Below are 16,028 nucleotides of genomic sequence, written 5' to 3'. Positions count from 1 at the left end.
ACTCTCTTTTCTGGGCTGGGAAGGTGGCTCAGTGGTAGAGCACTTGCCTTGCATGCATGAGGCCCTGAGTTCGATTCCTCAGCACCACATAAGCAAAAAGGAAAAAGCCGGAAGTGGCGCTGTGGCTCAAGTGGTAGAGTGCTAGCCTTGAGCTGAAGAGCTGAGGGACAGCGCCTAGGTGGTGAGTTCAAGCCTCAGGACCAGCACCAAAAGCAAAAACAAAACAAAAAAAGGTGGATGATACAAAACGTTGTCACCTTATCTGACAATCTGCATCATTGGAGAAGATTAACCTAAGAGGCCTGAGCTCAGGAAGCGTAGTAGGTTCCCAGCATGAAATGTCGAAGTGCACTGTGGAACACAGACATGTGTCCCCACCTGGACCTCCCTTTTCCCACCTGTCACGGAGAGCCTGCTACAGAAGGCTACTGTATGCATAGGAAACAGTATCTCTGGAAGGGGGGCCTGGGGGGCAGCCCTGACAGTCTTCCAGAGCAAGGCCACACTTACGATGGTCATATCCCGGCGAGGAGGGGGTCTCTGCCTCATCTTTGGTGATCCTATAGAGAAATAAGATGTGTTTCATCCTCGAGCAAGGCTCCACAGACAGAACCCTGCGTGTGGATCCGGGGAGGCCATGTACTTCCACAGTGCACAGCTCAAGCTCTCCTCACCCGACTCAGGATCCTCTGTCAGCTTGGCCTTTCCTGGATCTTTTGTACATAGAAACAGGGGTGGAGGTGTAGCTCAAGGGGTAGAGCACCAGCCTTGAGTAGAAAAAGCCAAGTGAGAGTGTGAGGGCCCGAGTTCAAGTACCAGCACAAAAAATGCACCGCTTCTCTGAGCCATCTGCCGGTGGCTCACTCATGTAACCCTAGCGACTCGGGAGGCTGAGATCTGAGGATCATAGTTCAAAGCTAACCTGGGGAAAAAAGTTCCTGTGAGACTTTTATCTCCGGTTAATCAAAGTAGTAGAGCACTAGCCCAGGCCTTGAGTTCAAGCCCCATGACGGACAATGAAACAGAACAGAAGGGGATGGAGCCTTGAGTAGTGGAAAGCTTCGCAGCACGGGACGAAGCACACGGCTGGGTCTAGACTCACAGGCCTCCAGCACGGGACAAAGCCGCATGACCCTTCTGCAGGGCAGCGCAGCCAAAGCACATGCCTCCGGGGACAAGAGTGCAGACAGAAGTGACAACGGTGGAGCTCCTGGCTCACGGCGGGCAGGCATCAATGTCGTGATGCTTTCCTCTGTGCTCTAGAGCAAGCCCAGCGTAAATAATACATAAAGAGGGGGAACCACACGCTGCCCGGCTGACTTCAGGTCTTTTCACCCTGGAATTAGACTGCTTTGGTCTGTGCCTCAAGGTCAGAAGGCTGAATGCGATGGTCCAGGGCCTGGCTAAGGGTTTGTTTTGCCAAGCTGATGCACGTGCTGCCGGAACTGGCGTGTCAGGGTCTACCCGGAGTGGCCAGCAGATGGAGCTCGTGTGTGCGGTGTACTCACTCTGCTTCACGTCGCCGTCGGACGCCAAGCGGCCTTCACAGCGGCCTTCCCTCTGGTTGTTGAGCAGATCCTTCTCCCTGCCCGTGGCGGTCTGCTGCCACCCAACGCCGTCCAGGTCGACGGTCCCTGCGTGACTGGAGGAGGCAGGACCCAGCTTCAGGGGCTCTCCTCCGCTCTTCTTGAGATAGGACGCGGGGGCCCACCCTTCTTTGCCCTGGAACCTGGAAGGAGGAGCAAGGACATCAGTCACGCTATCTGCTCTTGCTGATGGTCACACCTCAGGCACTGGATGGCAGATGCCCAGGGCCAGAGGCTGGCCCACGGCCTTCTGATGGGGCCTGAGCCCCTGGCTTGAACTTCGGGCCTTTCCTGTCTGGTTGCAGCACCCATCTACCAGGCTTGAGGTCCCCAAATGTACCACTGTCTGTCAGTCACATGAGGCTGCTCTTGGTGTTCTTCTATCTTCAGAAAGCCCTTTCCCTGCTCCTTCCTGCCGAGAACTTGCTTCCTGGATTTGTTGACACCATTCTTCATGCAAGCCCTTCCTGATCCCAAGCCCTGTCTCCATGGCTTCCTAACGTCCATAAAGTGCCACACTGGGCTGTGGCCATCCTGTCTCCCAGTCAGAGTACGCGATTCTGGGGCAGGGACTGTGGCTGGTTCAGCTTGCTGCTGGTGGCCTGGCTGCCAGTGAGATGATGGAGAAATGAAAGGAAAAGATGCACTGGACTCTTAAAGTCGTGGGGCTTGAACTCTGGGCCTGGGCGCTGTCCCTGCGCTCTTAGCTCAAGGCGAGTGTTCTACCACTCAAGCCACAGCACCACTTCCAGTTTTCTGGTGGTTTATTGGAGATAAGAGTCTCATGGACTTTCCTGCCCGGGCTGGCTTTGAACCATGATCCTTAGATCTCAGTCTCCTGAGTAGCTGGGATTACAGGTGTGAGCCACTGGTGCCCAGAGGAATGGCAACTCTTTGGTACAACTACTTAAATAAAAGATATTTTTTAAAAAGAAGTGAAAGGACAAGTGAACAAGCTGGGTGCCAGCTGGCTGGAGCCACAGAGCCTGCAACCGGGCTGTCCCTGACAGTCAACACCATAGGGTAACAACAGCAATGATCAGGAGAAAAGGCACTGTCCTAGGCGCTTCATGGCCTGCCTTGGGAGGGAGGGACTGTCTACAGCCCCAGAGCTCCTGGTCCAAAAGCTTCAAAGGCTGACCGTTCCTGAGCACCACTGGGACACCCAGGAAGTGCCACACCTCATCCTATGGGAGGGGCAGCCAAACGCCTGTATATGCAAGGCAGGTCTGTAACAATGAATTTCATGGCTAGAATGGTATCTCATCCCCAAGAGCCCTCCTTTTATACATGCAACTATTCCAAAATTTAAAAGCATTCAAAACCCAACTGCTTCTAGTCCCAAGGATTTCAGATAAGAGATACTCAAATCTGAATTCAAATTTGTTTTTTCACTATGGTCGCACCACGGAGTTTCCATGTGTGAGAGGCATCCTAGCCAGTGCCACTCCCTCTCCCTCTCCGCTCCCTCTCCCTCCCACCGCTCCTCCAGCTTTCAGGCACAGAGATGTCGAGTGCCTGAGGCAGAGGTGGATTCAGACCCCTTAACCTGCGTTTGGTGGATCCTTGGGGGCGGCTGCCAGTGCACTGAGCAATGATAGGGACCCTGCCAGACCAGCTCTCTTTCCCCCACAAAAGGAATTCAGTGAGTGTGATGATCAGCTAATTTTCTGCACAACAGAATTCAGTTTAATGGCTACAGCCAGAGGTGAGTGTGGTCCAGAGCTGTGCAGGAGCCAGCACACACCGCTCATGTGCTAACAGTGCACACACCTGCTGAACTCCCCGCTTGGTGACAGCACACTGGTGACTGAGACTGGGCTCGATGGAAGCATTTACACCATGGAAACTGTTAAACATAACGCAGAGCATCTTTCTCATAGTAAGCTGGTTTACAACACCTTTCAAAACATCTTCACACGTGTGGGGAAAGATGAGTACCAAGCTTTATGTGGACAAATATTTTGTTGAGTCATTTCAAAAACTAAACAGGAGCCAGGTACCAGTGGGTCACATCTGTAATCCTAGCTACTGAGGAAGTCTGAGTATCACAGGTCAAAGCCAGCCCAGACAGGAAAATCCATGAGAATCATCTCCAATTAACTACCAAAACACTGAAAGTGGAGCTGTGGCTCAAGAGGTAAAGTGCTAGCGTTGAGCACAGAAGCTCAGGCCTTGAGTTCAAGTCTCAGGAACAACACCAAAAAATTTTAAAAGCAAGAAACTAAACTAGATATGTCTGGATTTTAATGGGGAAAAAAGATTCTTTAAAAGCGCAGATGTGGAGACCAATTAGAAATCTCAGAAATTCGGTGTTTGTCAATCTTACAATATCCTGTAAGAGGGAATACATCTTTCCTTACTTGGAAAACCTCAGGCTAATGCAATCTGTGCGCCTAGCATGAGACAGGCCATCACTGGAGGCCCGATGCCAGAGCAGAGGCCTTGGATGAGGAAGTCAAGTCTCGGATACTGGTTTTTATCACTTTCCAGCCTCAGGTGAACCTTCATCTGAGTACAGCCCACCCTGACATCCAGACCACAGCCTCAAAAGAGGCCCCAAGGGGGCTGGGAAGGTGGCTCAGAGGCCCTGAGTTCGACTCCTCAGCACCACATAAGCAAAAAGAAAAAAGCCGGAAGTGGCGCTGTGGCTCAAGTGGTAGAGCGCTAGCCTTGAGCTGAAGAGCTGAGGGACAGCGCCCAGGCCCAGAGTTCAGGCCCCACGACCGGACCCCCTCCCCCCCCAAAAAAAAAAGAGGCCCCATGTTCAATCAAGTACTCCTGAACTTCATACCCACTAAAATGTTGGGCTAGAGTGCTATGTAGACAGACAAGATCAGAGTCGCATACAGCGGTCATACTCTCTGAGGTGCAGCTGGAGAGTGCCGTTGCTGTGCATACGTAGTGTGCTTGCACAAACCTGGCTGGTCTGGCTGGTCACACACACAGGCTCAGGAGCACACGCACGGTACAGTGGGTTGCAGGGGAGTGGTGAGGCGCACAGTGGGTCTCGGTGGAGCCACAGGAGGTGTGACTGACCCAGAGAAGATGCAGTGTCCGCTTACTCGGGACCCACTCTTGCCCAACAGTACTGTGCTTTGCTAGTATGGACTTTAGGCAAGGATATGGGCTAAGAAGGAGGCCAGAACAGCCGAGAGGTAGAAATGTCCTCTTGCAGAAACTTTGCCCCTCCGCAGTACTTAGAGATCTCTGGGAAGGTGGACCCTATGTGACCCCAAAGCAGCAGATACCTGATCTTCCACCAGCCTTCCAGGTTTTTCTGGATGACTTCCACCATAGCCCCTCTCTCCAGGTTCATCTCATCCTGGTCACGAGCTGCATACGGGTAGACAACTGTGTACTTCTCCTCTGTAGCAACAAGATGCGGGAGTAAGAAATGGACTTGTTCCCATAAGGACAGAGAGGTGACTTCCTCCAGAAATTCCAGTGCACCGACAGGCCACACGGAGCCGGGCCACTGTACGCAGCCGCAGGACAAGGGGCTTAGGGCAGTCCGGGTGGCACTGCCATTCCCTCCCTGGATCTGGGCTGCAAGGTTACCGTTGTAATCTCTTAGGGAAACACTCTGACTCACGGCACGCTAACCCCGCATTTCAGGAGTAGCCTTCTAACATAACACTGATTAATTTGTTATTTCATGTCTACTTCCTTGCATAAAATTGTAGCACCACAAAGGCATGCTTTGCTATCTCATTCATTCCTCCATCTCTAGCACTGGGCAATATTCACTGACTGCAATATTTAGTCACTGTTTAGCGAGTAAGCCTCTAGTTAGTAAATGAAAGGCCCAAAGGCCTGCTAGGAGCCACTTTGGTCACCCAGAGGGAAAATTCCTGGTAGGTTTCCCTGGTGAGGTGGAGAGGGGTCAGGTCAGAGATAAGCTGCGTGGGCAGTCAGTGGCTTCATGCTGAAACTGCCACCCAGGAGGGCACATAGGTGATGCTCATGTCCTCTACCCGCCCAGGAGGGCACACAGGTGATGCTCATGTCCTCTACCCACCCAGGAGGGCACACAGGTGATGCTCATGTCCTCTATCCACCCAGGAGGGCACACAGGTGATGGTCATGTCCTCTACCCACCCAGGAGGGCACACAGGTGATGCTCATGTCCTCTACCCACCCAGGAGGGGACACAGGTGATGCTCATGTCCTCTACCCACCCAGGAGGGGACACAGGTGATGCTCATGTCCTCTACCCACCCAGGAGGGGACACAGGTGATGGTCACTGTCTTCTACCCACCCAGGAGGGGACACAGGTGATGGTCATGTCCTCTACCCACCCAGGAGGGCACACAGGTGATGGTCACTGTCCTCTACCCACCCAGGAGGGCACACAGGTGATGGTCATGTCCTCTACCCACCCAGGAGGGCACACAGGTGATGCTCATGTCCTCTACCCACCCAGGAGGGCACACAGGTGATGCTCATTATCCAGCTGGCAGTTGAGTTGCATTTTTCACTAACTGTGTTCTAGTCCTTGGATCTAGCTTCTGATCATTCATGTCTAGGGTGACTTCTACCCCAGTTCTGTTGTCTCCCTGCCCCAGAAGGCACAGGCCCACCTTTTACGCCCCATGTTCCTCCTGGGAGCTGCTGTTAGCTGCGTGTACCACAGCCGCCATGGAGGACTAGTGTCACAGGGAGAGCTGCTCATCAGTGCAGAGAGCTGCAGGGAGCAAGGGCAGCTCTCACCCCCGTGTCCTCAGCTCGGTCTGGGACGGAAGTGGCTGCATGTCCCAGGGCCGCCGGTGAGGGGGGGAGAGCTGTCCTGCTTTGGTTGTGTCAGCCACCACGGGGTGACCTGCCAGCCATGGCTGGCTGGCCATGGTCAGTCTCTCCTTGGGAAGATGCCATTGCAGTGCAGCAGAAGGGCTTTCTAAGCACTCAGATGTGGTTGACCGATGGGTGGAGCTGCTGGCCTGTTCCACGGCCCGCCTGACTCGCTGTACACATTCTGGGTTCAGCACAGCCAGGGGTCCCTCCAGAACGCTGTGGGCTCAGGTGCTGTGCTTGGACCAGAGGAAGGGACTGTGGCCCTGTCCATCATGGAAGTTCTGTGCAGTCCAGCTGGGGTTCTTGCCCACGTGCAGTAAGTCCTGCAACTGTCCTCTAGTACCTATGTCCTCTGGACAGGGGATTGTCTAGCACCAACGAGGCCATCTCTGGGGTCCACAGGATGCTAAGCATATCCAGACCAGCTTAGGGTGGAAGCCTTGTAGCTCTCACAGTGGACATCTGCTGACTTGGCCTGGCTAGCCCTCCCCCGCCCCGCTCCCCCCACATGTGGTTTGGGAGGCGCTGAGCTTAGTACTCCGGGAGGGTCAGTGTCTGTGGTCTTGCCTGGCCATGGCACTGCAGCTCCCTAGCAAGTGCTTGGTGCTTAGCGAGGGTTTAGTCCTGGGCCTCGTGTTGAATAAGAAGACATTTCCTGAAAGGGTCCTGGACATGCTGCCACTGTGGCATCCACAGACAGGGGACAGAGCCAGGGCTGGCCACGGGCCTAGCCGTGCATCAAGCTCATCTTATCCTGGACTTGTCAGTGGTAGAAGCCAATACTCCTCCCTTCATGCTTAACCTGACAGGTTTTGGGTTTTTTCCCCTTGTGACTGAAATGAGCTGGTGAAAGGAACCGGCTACGGGTTCAGCATTATAGGGTCTCCGGATTTGTTTTGAAGCTGAGAACCCACAAATGTCCCGTGTCCATTCCTTCTCTGCCCGCATGCCAGAAGACACACAGAAGACGACAAGACCACGTTTCTCACATGCAGCAGGCAAGGGTGATCCCACAGCAGGGGCTCATGCAGATGCAAGGACCTGACTCCAAGCACAAACAGAAGGAACACCGGGAGGTAGGCACCTTGACGCCAGCTGATGGCGTACAAGTCTCCCAGGGTCCGGCGGCGGCCCGCAGGCTGGGGCAGAGACCAGTACCTCCAGGAGTCTTGGTGGACAGCATGTGGAGGAGGGCAAAAGGCAGAGGTGAGGGCAGAGCCCTCCTGGGCCTTGAGGCCAAGGCGAGCAATACTTAGGAGAGCCCCCGTTGTCTGAGGAGAAGGGCCGGTGTGCAGTGCTAGCCTGAAGCTTGAGTGAGGAGCATCCAGCAGACCCAATGATTCCTAGCATGAGTATGAAGAGGCACCAAGAGAAACCTCCAGACCCGTCTTTCAGCTCTGTGGCTCTCAGCAAATGCAGCCCTTTCTCACCCTGCCTGCCTGCAGAGGCAGCACCGACTGTCTGAGGGATTCTACCTCCCCTTCATCTGACCGCGTGCCGGACCCGGCCACTCACGCCCAGAGGACCTTGAAACCCAGAGCAGACCAACTCTGAGGGCTGTTGGCTGTAGTTCAGCTCAACTCAAAACCACATGCAATCTTTTTGCTCATCTTTGAATTTAGGGATCTCCCCCTTCTCCTCACCCTCTTTTCTGATACATATTTACTTAACAGTGGCTTTGTGCTTTCTCAAAACAGTCCACTGAAAGACCCAAGCACTCAAGCCTTAGTAGACAAGAGCTAATTTGCCACCTGCTCTTCATTATTTGTTATTCTAGGTTCTTTTCATGTAAGACTTTAACGTTTCTTAATCCCATAAGAGAATCATTTCCACTTTCAGATGAAGAGGCTGAGGCTTAGAAAGATTATATTGCTAGCACCAAATCAATCGAGACCCAAATTTATGTCTGACCCCATAACATCTGAAGTAGTCTTGATGCATTCGCACTTCAGTTTTAGGACATTTTGGGGACAGTTGGACTAGCAACACTAATCGCTGGTGCCTCAGGAATCGCAGGACAATGAAGTGTGTGTGTGTGAGGCCCAGGCAGGGCTGTTTGCATCCACAGAGAGCGTGCCCATCTTTAAACAGATGGAGTCAAATGCCACAAGTGAGCCAGAAGCAGCCTGGGTCTTGGCCACTGGCAGAGTTCTAGGGAGGAATAGTCACGGTATTGGCGGTGGTTGGCGACGGTGGTACAGGCTGAAGGCCCGGCTATGCCAGGGAAGGCCTCTGAGAAAGTGTGGGATTGCTCTGCCGCCCTGATCCATGGACTGCTTCACACTCACAGGCTGAGCCAGTGAGAAACAGAGGCTACAGGGCAGGGACCAGAGAAGGGGCAACTGAGCCCGAGTGGCAGGGCCTAGGTGCCCCAGTGACCCCAGGAGGACCTCTTCCTACCTTCCTCGGGCTGGAGGGAGAACTCGTCCTGCACGCCATCCTGCCCTTCAAGGCAGGTGGCAGGGACCCAGCCTTGCTCTTCAGCGGTGCTGACAAACCACCAGCCTGTAGAGGTGAGAGTCCGGGGAGATGTTAGTGCGACAGGCCTGGGCTGAAGCAGAATACACAGCTGCCCCTGGATGGGGGGGGGGCGGCTCTAGGACTATTCTGAGCACACCAAAATCCAGAGGCTCACAGCCTTTCTACAAAATGGTGTAGGAGCTCATGCCTGTAGTCGCATCTACTCAGGAGGCTGAGATCTGAGGATCGCAGTTCAAAGCCAGCCTGGGCAAGAAAGTCTGTGAGACTCTTATTTCCAGTTAGCCCTAAAAGCTGTAAGTGGAACCGTGGTTTATGTGGTAGTATGCTAGTCTTGAGCACAAAGTCTCAGGGACAGGCCCCAAGCCCTGCGTTCAAGCCCCAGGACTTCCATATATACATATACAAAATGGTAAGGTGTTTGCATAAAGTCTATATATTCCTCCTACATGTTTTGGGTTTTTAAAAAATTTTTCAGTGCAATGGCCACTCTGTGTCACTTTGTATGTTCCAAGCAGGCTTAGGCTGTTCCTCTGTGGTATCTCAATTAATCCCTGAATAGCTGGCGGCGGCGGTGGGGGTGGGGCGGAGGGGGTGTCATAAAATCAATAGCCAGAGAAATGACTCGACCTGGCCCACTGAGCAATCTGAAGTTCAGGTGGAGTCCAGGCTCTGAACCTCAGTCACTGAATCCCCACCAGCGGCCCCTGGGATGATGGTAGGCTGAGAAGACCCCTCCCTCCCAGATCCTTGCCCCTGCTAAAGCCTCGCTGTAGAGGCAGGCTGTCCGCAAACCACAGTCCCCCTGCCTTAGCTTTTGGAGAGCTGAGGTCACAGGTGTGGCAACCAGGCTGGCTCCTAGAGGGCCTTCTTGGGGATGCCTTGAGGAAAGAGATCAGGAGCGCATTTCTAGTGCACCATTTGATCCGCATCTCCAAGTACCCGAACACCAGAGGGTTATTTAGGAAACATGAACATGGGGACAAATCAGCTGCATGTGACACAGCAGGATGCTGGCGAGGTGTGACCACATGGATATTCCAGCCTGCTGCTCAAACAGAAGCAGCTGCTAGAAGAACAGGAGCCAGATCTGGGAAGACCAGCCGGGCGGGGATGTTTGTTCCTGAGTGTCACGTGCCTTTGGACCCGGGGCCTTGGTGATGCTGGAAGGGGAGGGCCAGGGTTCAGGTCTCTACCTGACTCGTTCTTCTCGATGATGTCAACCACCTGCCCCACACTGAGGCTGATCTCCGAGCTCTCCTGCTTCTGGTAGTCTGCCACCACCACATACTGCTCCAGAACCATGGGGTCTCCTGACGTCAGGTCGCTCCCTGTGGACAGCAAGCTCAAGCTCAGTGCCACGTGTGCAGGGGCAGGAGGCAGAAGACGAGCTGAAAGCCAGGGACATTCCAAACACAGAGAAAGTGCTACCAGACTCATCCCAAGGGTGCTGCAGCTCTGCCTTCTTCATTCCTCTGCTGCTCACACTGCAGCTTAGCAAGTGTATATTCTGTGTAAACACTGGGAGCTCGAGCTACCTGAGGGTGTGGATCATGTGACACCTAGCCTCGAGGAACTCAAGCTGGTCAAGGAGGCAGGCACACACACAAACACATACATACACAATCAAGTTTGTGCGGATTGCTGGAAACAGCAGCACGCTGGGGCAGAAAATGAGCAGTCTGGGAAAAAGGGTATTAAAGGGGTGGTCACTACAGAGGGGACAGAAAGTAGACACCTTCTACTGTTCTTTGGGTATCACCAAGTTGAACCCTAACGGTAAGGCTAGTCAGTGCCACATTTTATCCACAGGAGCCTAGGGGGAGAGAGGAACTGCTCCTTCCTTGCCGCCGGCTCTGTTTTCAGTGCAACAGCTGCTCTGTGCCACTTAGTTTGTGCCAAGCAGGCTTAGGGAGGAGTTTAAGAATGGGAGGGTCTGAGGCGGACCAACTCTGCACTGGGGAAGGGCTGGAGTCCAGTGCGTGCGAGGACAGCAGTAAGCGTCTCACAGGGAGGAGAGGCCTTCAGGGGAAACCATTTCAGTCTTGAAGCAGAAAGCCACTTCAGGGCTGTTAAGGGGCAAATGACAAGATGAGATTTACATATTTAAAAGCAAACTGGCTGCCATGAGAATGGAGAGAGCCCACGGTGAGCAAAGGAGAGCAGCAGTGGTGGAGGATGGCATGGGAGGGCCTCCTGGAAGCTTCCAGAACACACCGTGTAGTCAGTGTCCCCTGAACCTGGGTAGTCCTGGCTAAGGGCAAAGATACTCAGAATCCAGGTACTTTAAACTTAAGGAGGCATCTGTGCTGGCTGCTAGTGGCTAATGCCTGTAATGGTGACTACTGAGAAGGCTGAGATCTGAGGATGGTAGTTCGAAACCATCCCAGGTAGAAAAGCCCATGAGACTCTTTTTTTTTTTTGGTCCGGTCATGGGGCCTGAACTCTGGGCTTGGGCGCTGTCCCTCAGCTCTTCAGCTCAAGGATAGCACTCTACCACTTGAGCCGCAGCGCCACTTCCGGCTTTTTTCTTTTTGCTTATGTGGTGCTGAGGAATCGAACCCAGGGCCTCTGGCATGCAAGGCAAGCGCTCTACCACTGAGCCACCTTCCCAGCCCCTCCATGAGACTCTTATCTCCAACTAACTACCAAAAAGCCAGAAGTGGAGTTGTGGCTCAAGTAGTAGAGTGATAGCCTTACGTGAAGAAGCTCAGGGACAGCCCTCTGGCCCTGTTCAAGCCCAGCGACACTCGCCCCCAAAAAGAAGTGTCTGCGGTTAGGCACCCAAAAAGGAGGCTGCTGGGCAACTGTTAGAACAGCAGACAGTGTGGAAGGGGGACGGCCCAGCACTGGCAGGCCTGGGGCCCTGGGGCTACTGAGTAAGCACCTGATCACTGAGCTGTGCTCCTACACTCTCCGCAACCACTTGTAAGTTGTACGGATTCTTCCTCATGGGCCGCAGGATTTGTGCAAGAGGCAGGTTTTCTGTTAGGGCCCACTTTACCATGTCCGATGCATCAGGGTCTGAGACTTTGAGACACTTTGCAAGGAGGGTCTGTCCTGCCCTTCAAGTCTGCCCTCCATACTGGAGACAGGGTAAAAAGCCCAGAAACACGACGTCTAGGCATAAGGCTCTACTGTTCATGGCTTCCCAGTGTTCTTGGGTTCTCCACAGCTTGGGTTGTATGACGGTTAATCTTAACTGTCAACTTGACTGGATTGAGAGCTGCCTAGGAGGCCAGTAAAGCACAATCTGAGTATTTCTGTGAAGGAGTGTCAGAGACAATCAGATCCCAAGGGCTCGGATCTAATAAATGGATCAATCCCTGAGGGAGTCGTAATATGTTGGCACTATTGGCAGGCAGGGGGAGGTGGGCCTCACTGGGGAAGCAGGCTCCTGGAGGTCTTTGCTGGTGGTACTGAACCCTGCTATTATTAAGTGTTGTATCACTCCTGGATCACTGGAAGAAGCAAAGTTAAACTGTTGAAACAGCAATCGTGTTTCATTTTCTGCCACTTGCAGCCAAACCTAAATCATCTAGACATGGTAGGTCACTCTAGTTAGGAGCCCTCTTGCTACTCCTTGTCAGGTATAACTTGTTCCTCTCGCTGAGAGCTTTGTTTTCTGCTCCCTCTGCACTGTGCCTTTCAGCCCTTCCTCTCTGCTCAAGTGACACCTCCCTGAACGTGAGTTCTACCCCACCAGTGTATGTATCTCTTGCTATAGTGTATTTTTTTTCTTGCCAGTCCTGAAGCTTGAACTCTGGGCCTGGGCGCTGTCCCTGAGCTTCTTTTTTGCTCAAGGCTAGCACTCTACCACTTGAGACACAGTGCCACTTCTGGCGTTTTCTGTTTGGGCAGTACTGAGGAATCTAACCCAGGGCTTCAGGCATGCTAGGCAAGCACTCTACCACTAGTCCACATTCCCAGCCCTCGTGTTTTTTTGTTTGTTTGTTTGTTTTAAATGGATACTGTATATCTAACTTGTTTTGTTATTGCCTATTTTTCTATTATAGCACAGAAGCCTGATTCCAGCAGGGACTCTGTTTCCTGACTGCCAGTGTATTCACTCTGTTTGTCAATCGCACAGTTCTATGAGCTCTTTATGTGCAGGATGCTAAGAATGTTTTTGAATATTTTTAGTGTGAAGGAGACTGGGGAAAAGACAGGTGACAGTAACAACAACAAATAATAATGATAATGATGATAATGATAATAATAGTGACGGAGACTGTGCTGCCTGTAAAGTGTGATGTTTACTACCTGCAATTTACTTTAGAGAAAGTGCTGGCCCATCCCTGGCCTAGATCCTGGAGGAATCTACTAAGGCTCAAGGGATATTTAAATAAAAGAACGAATATTTTAAAATTAGTTGCATAGAACTTTTTACCTTAGTTGGAATTAAGATGTCTTTCCTCACATTTTATTTTGCTCATACACCTGTCTTTCCTACAAGACTCTCATTTTTTTAATGCCTGGTCTGGGGCTTGAATTCAGGGCCTAGGCACTGTCCCTGAGCTTATGTGCTCAAGACTAGCACTCTACCACTTGAGCAACAGCAAGGATTACAGGTGTGAGCCACTGGTGCCAATATGCTTTTCACATCTTGTTTGCTTTGTTGTCCTTGAGACACAAACACATAGGTGCTGGATAAATACCAGATAAATACTGCTGTGTGTCTGTCTCGTTCACCTGGTACAGTCTGCATAGTGACTGAACAGAGGATGAATGCAGACTTTGGTAAACCCTGCTCCAGACAAAGCCCTTGGCCTCCTCCTGAAAATACCCAGTGCTGACAACTACCAATAGGCCTTGACCTTCTACAGGCAACCAAAGACCCCTTCTCCTTTCTGGTCAGTAGGAATACCACCTTTGGTTTTGTGACGGTCCAGTTTTAACACCTGACTGTGGCACAGTTATTTCCAGGATCCTGATGAATAGACTAGCCTGGTCAATTCTGCACCAATTCTCCTAACCCATCTGCCAAAAGAATTTGGCAAAAATTATGAGCAGGAACAGAAGCAGGGAGTTGTGAGGCCTGAAGCCAGGACTTGAGCAGGCTGGTGTAGTGATCAGGCCTCTGTCCAGCATAAGTTCACCTGGGATTGTCACAAGGCTCAAGGCTGATACTTGCTCTAAGACTTGCTCTGAGTTTTTAAACTGCAGTTCTCTGCCACACAGTGGTCAGCGGTGAGCACGGAGTTCTTCCTTCCTTCCCTTCTTTCTTTTCCTTCCTTCCTTCCTTCCTCTTCTTCCAGAATCAGTCATCTTTATTTTACTCAGCATATTCAAATTACCAAAACTGGTGAAAAAAAGAATCTGATTCTGTGTGGTCTAACTGGTGCTGCTTAGGTGTGTTTAGGCATCCTGTAGAGACCCCTGTTGTGGGAAATACACAGCCACGCCCTAGAGTGCACGGCAGTCACAGCAGCTCAAGGTCTGGGCAGGCAGCAGAGTTCTAGGCAGGCAGGGAGTATCATGTGGCTCAGAAGGAAATATGAAAGGAAGAGGTCTAGAGAAAGGGGATTTGGCAGTGGAAGGGTGGTTTTTATCGTTAAACAGTTAAAAATAGTCAAGTAGTATACTGCCTAACCTACCACAGAAGCTGCCCATTTATGTATTTTCTTTAAGATGGTATGTCAGCTGGGCACTGGTGGCTCACACCTGTATTCCTAGCTATTCAAGAAGCTGAGATCTGAGGATCGAGGTTCAAAGCCAGTCCAGGCAGAAAAGTCCATGAGACTCTTATCTCCAATAAACCACTAGAAAACTGGAAGGAGAGCTGTGGCTCAAGCTCAAGAGGGCTGGCCTTGAGCTGAAGATCTGAGGACAGTGCCCAGGCCCCGAGTTCAAGCCCCACGACCAACAACAACAAAAAAGGTGGTATGTGTTTAATTTTTAAAAAGACAAGTAGACAACAGTGGACTTTTCCGTCCAGAAATGTACTACATTGCCAGGCTTGCTGAAAGAATCCATAAACAAGGGCTATTTGAGTTATTTTAGTAAGTAAAGGGTAGAAAAACCAAGAACTCAAATGCTCTGTTAAATTGTGGTGAGAAAATGTTTTTCCTGCAGGCTGAGCAGAATTTGAGACCACACTGGCCAGTCTGCAAGACCAGCCAGTCACAAGCAAGCAATGCTGAGGGGAGGCAAACCTTTTCCAGAGCACAGGCATAGAAAGCTTAGGGTTCAAGTCTGCTAACCGTAAATCTCTTCACAATTCAATAAAGATGGCTAGTTCACAAAGCAAGTCTGTGCTCAAAGGTCTGATAAAAATAAGACTAAGGCCAGCATGAGTTTTTAGTCCAAATGGAAAAAAAAGATGCTATTTCCACCCAGCTGAACTATAAATAAATCTATGCCCCATCATTGCAGGTGATGATGTCAACATGGTTACCACAAATTAGAGCTGTGTCTCCCTTTCCAGACAAGTCCACTCATCAAGCCTGCTCCAACCAACACTTTTGTCTTCACAAACGAGAGCTGTCTCTTTCCTGTCTTCCTCCCTCCCACCCTCTTCTTCCAGGAACCCTGTGACCAGCCCAAGAGTTGCAGCTCTCCTTTATTCTTTTCTAAGAGACATGTAATTATTCCAGGACTCAGACTATTCACAGCACTAGAAGGATCCGATGGTCATTGTCAGTGCCCATTAACCAGAAAGAAGGGCTGCACATGCCAAGCAAACGCAAGCATCCATTCCAGATGCCCCATCTCAAGACAGAGAGCCAGGTCCTCTCACTTTCTTTCTTTTTGGTGCCTGGAAAGCTGCTCATGGCCCTGTCCCCAGGAAGCAGTCAAGCTACCAGAGCCAGGGACACTGAAGTCACTTTTCTGCCATTTAAACAATGGCAGAAAAAAATAGCATCAGACAAGTGTAACCCTGGGCCAGAGATCATTAGGAAGAAAGAGAGTTTCCTAATAAGAATAGGAAGAACAAGAACAAGAAGACATGAGGTGAACATGCATGGCAATGGATGAAGCACATTAATTATAACCTGGCTCCCTGAAGGAGCCACAGAGGTGGGACCAATGCTAAGGCTGTCTACCCACCCACCTACCCATCCATCCATCCACCCATCCATCCTTCTACCCACCCACCCACACACCCATCCATCCACCCCGTCCATTCACCCACCCACCCACCCACCCACCCATCCATCCATCCATCC

The 16,028-nt window shown here is 51.6% G+C and overlaps 1 protein-coding gene across 1 annotated transcript in view; it reads right to left on the bottom strand.

Annotated features, from left to right (window-relative positions):
* Sh3pxd2b (SH3 and PX domains 2B) overlaps positions 1-16,028 on the bottom strand; it is a 43,121-nt gene that overhangs the window by 5,909 nt on the left and 21,184 nt on the right. The window contains exons 6-10 of the mRNA XM_013028608.1: positions 10,056-10,190; positions 8,782-8,886; positions 4,838-4,955; positions 1,509-1,729; positions 511-560 (exon numbers count right to left, since the gene is read on the bottom strand). Coding sequence (XP_012884062.1) covers positions 511-560; positions 1,509-1,729; positions 4,838-4,955; positions 8,782-8,886; positions 10,056-10,190 — 629 coding nt within the window. The remainder of the gene's footprint in view (positions 1-510; positions 561-1,508; positions 1,730-4,837; positions 4,956-8,781; positions 8,887-10,055; positions 10,191-16,028) is intronic.

This window comes from Dipodomys ordii, unplaced genomic scaffold, assembly GCF_000151885.1.
Source record: "Dipodomys ordii isolate 6190 unplaced genomic scaffold, Dord_2.0 Scaffold112, whole genome shotgun sequence".
Lineage (NCBI taxonomy): Eukaryota > Metazoa > Chordata > Mammalia > Rodentia > Heteromyidae > Dipodomys > Dipodomys ordii.
This window is presented reverse-complemented; position numbering and strand designations above follow the sequence as displayed.